The sequence below is a fragment of the Lactuca saligna genome, chromosome 2, assembly GCF_052625555.1.
Source record: "Lactuca saligna cultivar CGN05327 chromosome 2, ASM5262555v1, whole genome shotgun sequence".
In the NCBI taxonomy this organism is placed as follows: Eukaryota; Viridiplantae; Streptophyta; class Magnoliopsida; order Asterales; family Asteraceae; genus Lactuca; species Lactuca saligna.
The window spans coordinates 172,781,208-172,787,207 of record NC_136418.1 but is presented as its reverse complement, the minus strand read 5'-3'; the positions used below and the strand labels follow the sequence as shown (position 1 = coordinate 172,787,207).

General features: G+C 32.4%; 1 protein-coding gene across 2 annotated transcripts; it reads right to left on the bottom strand.

The window, feature by feature from the left end:
* Positions 1–385: 385 nt before the first annotated feature.
* Positions 386–4,008, bottom strand: SAMTL (mitochondrial substrate carrier family protein). Of its 2 annotated transcripts, XM_078981769.1 has the most exons (7): positions 3,837–4,008; positions 1,907–3,407; positions 1,674–1,818; positions 1,485–1,600; positions 1,312–1,390; positions 975–1,208; positions 386–900 (listed from the first exon to the last, which is right to left on the bottom strand). In XM_078981769.1, exons 2-7 carry the CDS (start codon positions 3,403–3,405, stop codon positions 565–567), a joined length of 2,409 nt encoding a protein of 802 aa, XP_078837895.1. In that variant the 5' UTR covers positions 3,406–3,407; positions 3,837–4,008; the 3' UTR covers positions 386–564. The 2 variants fall into 2 exon arrangements, with proteins under 2 accessions (XP_078837895.1, XP_078837893.1); XM_078981767.1 differs by having other exon boundaries at positions 1,907–4,008.
* Between the last annotated feature and the right edge of the window lie 1,992 nt (positions 4,009–6,000).

Genomic DNA, 6,000 nt, shown 5'->3' with positions numbered 1-6,000 from the left:
GCCCACCATTAGGACTCCACAACTTGGACCCATTTGATCACAGCATTTGTTATGCTTTGGGTCAAACTCCCATTATACAAGTGTGAAACTCATACCACCAAACTTTTATAAATAAGATCATAGTTTAAAAGACTTCAAAACTAGTACATCTTCCAAATTCCAATTACACTTAAATGATAGCAATAGTGATATTTTGAGAAAAGCTTATTCGACAACAACTACATGGGTCTAACCCTACAAAACAATCATAACATAGCAACAATTTTTATATGCAAACGCCAATAGGATAAAGAAAAAGATAGCAACTAATCAAGATAACCTGGCCTCCCTCATCGAATCAATCTTTCATATAAAAAACCAAACGATACCATGTACAAAATGCAAATATCCTATGAAAACCATGGTCATTGCTTCTTAAATCACATACATAATCCGGAGACATGTCGGCAGATAAAATTTGTAGAGCATGTGTCGCCATGGAAAAACATTCAAAACTTCCTCCTTTATAGCACGCGTTCACATGCCATGTTTACAAATTTAAAAAAAAAAAAAAAAAAAAACATACTATTTCTGTGAAACCTCCTCAACTGCTTGCTGTTCTTCAGTTTTGGAAATAGCATTTTTCATAAGCTCATACCCTGCAAAGTTCATAGCACCAAGTGGAGCGATCCAGAAAAACCTAGGTAAAGCACCTTTGAACAACCCAAGTGGGCCCTCATGCCTGAGAATAGACAACGCCACCATTGACATGGACACGGGCCGCCCTTGTGGCGCTGTCATCATCCTAGTTTTCATCACATCAAAAGGCGTCGTTGTCACAGCCGCCAAACCACCTGATATAGCCCCAACTGCAATCGTCTCCCATGGCTCCAGTTCTCTTCCCAAAATCTTCTGGACCACCTGTCAAAAAAAAAATTCATATATAAATATATTACTACGTATGTATAATATATATGTGTATGTGAAAAAGTTACCTTTTTGGACTCGCCGTAGAGGCCCATGCCTGCGACATAAAACGGGACCTCCCGACAAAGAGTGGCACCGGTCCCACGGAAGAAACCTTTGACACCATCTTGTCGCCATGTGCAAATGATTGCCTCCCCAACGTTGTCAAATATGCCAGCCTGTAACCTTTGCTTCAATACCTCACATGGAATGCGTACAGCTGTCCCCAAAACAGTGCTACAAAATGATGCTATAGATTGAACCTGAAACACATGTGTATATATTATATATTGGTCGAATGAATGATTTGTATGTTGTCGAATAGGAAATATAAATTCTAGAAAAAGAAATTTTGGATTTATTTACTTGTAGGTCTGGAAGTGTCGGGGCCACATTTATTAACACGATCTTACTCGCTTCGAAGATTCCTGTTCGTAACCCATGGCTGCAACAATATAACAGTATTTAATCATCAAAATATCAAATGACTTTTGACTTGTCTTAACAAAAAAAATAAAACAGTGACAAAGAATATGAACCTTGAAAATTGTCCTATGATAGCAGGAACTGATCCTCGGTATACCCCACGAACTCCAACTTCAGGAAGTTTAGCAATAATTTCTGGGAAGCTTAAAGTTGATGCTTGGACACGAGTCTAACAATAAAAGATCATTTTTTTTTCAAAACCCAAATCACGAAACTTAAATATAGTTCAAATATAAACTTACCTTAATTGTGTCAATAGGGTGCATTACAGATGTAGACAATGCACATGCAAGACCACCTGCCAATGCAGATTTTAGAACACTTCCGGTGTGTACTTCAACAGGAGGTGCCACTGCTACAACAGTAGCAGCTTGAAACCATATGTTCCTGAAATTTAGGGTTAAAAAATAAAAAAGTTGGATGATGTGTAAAAAAAAAGTAAAGTTTATGTTTTTATAAGCATAATAAATCTGACCTTGGATCTTCTTGAAGCTGATCAGAAGGGAGAAGAAGCATGAAGTTTCTGAAATGTGCATAAGAAATGGATTCTTCAGTGTCTGATTTGAGAAACCGCATCATGGCAACAGCATTATCTTCATTTGCAGGAAGTCCGGCGTTCTTTAAAGAAGCCAAGATTTCACTTTTCTGAAGTGTTCCAGATTTGCTTAAACAAAGAGATGTGTAAGCGCGTAGGATTGTTGGTTCCTTTTGTTCCATTAATGACAAAAACTGTTTCCAACCAAAAGATTTTGAAAATAAATGTCTTCTAGTACGTTGCATTAGGTCACGCGCGTATCTCCTAGGAAGCTTTCTTTTTCTTATAGCAACTTCAAGATCTTCTAAAGTCACTTCTCCATCACCATCTCTATCCAACTCTTCAAAGAATCTCCTTCCTTCTGCCTCTGTGTATCTGAAGAAATCTTGAACTGAGAAAAGTTTCTTTTTGTCAGGGTGATCTTTAGGTGATTTGCCTAGTTGAGGTACAAGCTCAATTAGCTCTGTGAGTGACACGGTTGACAAAGTTGACCTCAATCGCTCAACATTTGATAAAGGGATACTGAGTAAGCCAAATCCATTAGCCATCTTTTGTGGGAAACTTGTAACATTCTCTTCTGTAGCATTTGAGTTAACAACATCATCACTTTCGTTAGAAGTTATGTCAACGATACCTGATGGAACACCTCCAACTCTTGCAAACTTTAAATTTCCCAAAAACCCACTGAAATCTGCTTTCTTAGATTCTAAAAGACTACCACCTAACTCAAACTTGTGTAGATTTTGAGCAAGCTGATCAAACAGAAACCCGAGAAGATGGTCGAGTGACAAATTGTTTCCATCTTTGGCTTTTAAAGTTTCCTCATATGGCACGAATATCAGCTCATGTTTCAATTCTGTGTGGTTTCTATCACCAGAAATGTTTTCTTGGAATACCCCTTTTGAAATGTTTGACTTGTAGGCATTCACTTGTACATCTTTACAAAGCTTGTTTCCATTAGTCTTTTTCTGCAGCTTCTTTTTACCATTTCTGAATGGGCCTGGAACAGCCTGAACAAAGCTGCTAACTAGTACAGACCAACTCACAGCAAACTGCATGCAATTAATACAAGTTCCATCGTCTTTACTGTAATCCTGTACATCTAACTCTTTCTTGGAGACATCGACCTTATGTTCATCATTATGTGTGAAGATCCCTAAGAATGCCTTAAACGGGACCTTAGTTGAAAACCCCTTTTTTCTTTCATCACTAACCACGCCTTGATCATTCTTTTTCTTCACACCAAACAATTGAACTTTACTCCCTTTTCCCATGGCAATTTGTTCAGTCTTATGTTCATTCTTACTACCAGGCCATCGATGCTCAAAGTCTTTTGCAGCTTTCCTGAAATTGGATTCAAGAGGACCTAGAGCATTCTTCACAAGTTCGATCGAATTAAGAAAAGACTCTAAGGGGTCATTCCCATTCACATTCACCATCACTGAAAATACCTACCAGAAAACCCTACTTAATTTCCAAAATCACAATCTCAACACACTCACAGAAATCCAAATACCAGTTTCAATAAAGATCGACAAACTCGATAGAAAGTATTTCGTCACCGCCCAAAAAACCCTAATTTTACCGATCACAACAAACAACTCATCAAATACCAAGAACTGAAGAACCGAATACAGTACGGACAAAACAAATGTAAAATCGTGCTTGTCCGTAATAATCCGATGAGATTAAGAGCAACTACTGAACATTTCACTCCGAATCGCTATGTAGATGGTATTTCTATTTATATACACAATTAAAATTTCTTGAAACACCTACTGTACAGTGAGGTTGGAATCTGTATCTGTACACATCATTTCTTGATTGAAATCTGCAATGGATATTTGTTAATTTGATGAGAAAAGTTTACCTTGCAAGATTAGGGACGATTGGAAGAAATCTAGGGCATATGTATTCCTCCGATGGTTGGAGATATGTATACGTATGGAAAGAGGGATATGGTGGTGGTGAGATTGCGAACAAAACCAGACGAAGAAGTAGAAGAAGAAGTAGAGGCTTCCAATTTTTTGAGTATATATTATTGTATTTCCTGTTTAATAAATTCAGTTTTAAATTGGATAAATAAATAAATATTTATTGTAGTTATTATTTATTTATTATTTTTATTTTTTTGCAAGGATAAGACTGCGGATAATGATGACGTGTATCCTACCTGGATAAGAACACGCTCTTCAATATTCATGACTACTTCTTGTTTCACTTGTGTTGTGTAATTTAGGGTGTTTGGTTGTACTTTAATTTAGGCTGTTTGGTTGTAATTTCCAACGTATTTATTAAAGCATTGCGATTATAAGTGGTGAATAGTATTATCCTTATTATTCAACTATTTAAGATTAATAATTAACCTCTATAATGAAAATATATGTAGCAAAGCTGCTTAGTTGCTTATTTAAAAATTATATAAATTACTAATATAATCAACATGCGATCTCTTTTTTCCTTTCTATTAGCATATACTATTAACGGAAAATAACATAACTTTGTTCATACTTTAAATTTTAATTTAACAATATATACAAATATCAAATTTTATCATCATGTCTAAAAAAAATCTAAAAGACAAAAAATTTTCGATCATTAACACTTTAATTATCAATTAATTACAATTTAAAACAAAAGAAACATATCTAAATACTATTTTTGGAGCATTTCAGAGTCTCACATTGTTTTTTTTCAAGATGTAATTTTAAATACCAACTTACTGTTTTATTTAAAAAAACTATTTAGTTCATAACTAACTCGTATTTATCTTACCTAATAAATAGAAGTTTTTTCGCCACATGCATTCATCTAATTCAATATGTCACATGATATTTTTTAAGTTTTTCAATTTTATTTAAATCCACTTGGTAATTGTAGTTTTTTTAGATTTGTTGATATATTATAAAAAAAACCTAATCTAAAAATATAATAAAGAAAATAAAAAAAAACTTAAATGTTTTCATAAATTCTGACGTAATTTGTCGATTAATGTATTAAATTCAATTTAAATTCAAATTGGTCTTCCTAATTGAAAAACATAATTTTCGATTAATCCTTGAGTTCACGATAATTTGTAGAAACCTTATAAAAATTGGTTCATTCACAATTAATATTTTCCAAATGTAGTTTTGTAAATTATTAAACATTTAATGGTTAACAAAATATATTATTTTTCTTTTAAAAAAAATTATGTCTTACGCCTAGTAAATTTATAATTAAGATCCGTGGGTCCTTACTTTTTCATTATTAATAAAAAACAATTCTGTATTCAATGATATAATAAGATCATTTTGTTAAATCATGTATTAAATCGAAGCATTCATTTAAAACGATCAAAACTAAGTTGTGATGGAAAAAACCCACGACTTTGATGTGCCAAAAACAAGTTGAGAATTGATAAAATGAAAAATTAAAAAATAATATGTAGAGTAATACGTGTAGTGTTGCATGTGGACACGTTCGTAGATGCCTCCCCACATGGCAGCCTATCACATGCTTTCCCCGATTCCACTTCGCCACGTATTTTACGTTGAATATATATATATATATATATATATATATATATATATATATATATATATATATATATATATATATATATATATATATATATAGGTTCAGGTTCATTTGAGATCATTCTAATTTTATAAGACCGTGAGACCAAATCTAAAAATAATTTTAAAATGCAAAATAAATGAAAAAATCCAAAAATTATTTTTTTAAATATTATTTTCGGAACTTGAATTAACTAAAAAAATATATAAAAAAATTAAAAAAATAAAAAAAATTCCGTTTTTTTTTTGAAAAATACGTGAAATATTCTAAATACAATATTACACTGACATATTCTAAAAAATAATTTTAAAATGCAAAATAAATGGAAAAATCTAAAAATTCTTTTTTTAAATATTATTTTCGGAACTTGAATTAACTAAAAAAAATAAAAAAAAAAATTCTATTTTTTTTTTAAAATACGTGAAATATTCTAAATAGAATATTACACTGTACATATTCTAAAAATAATTTTAAAA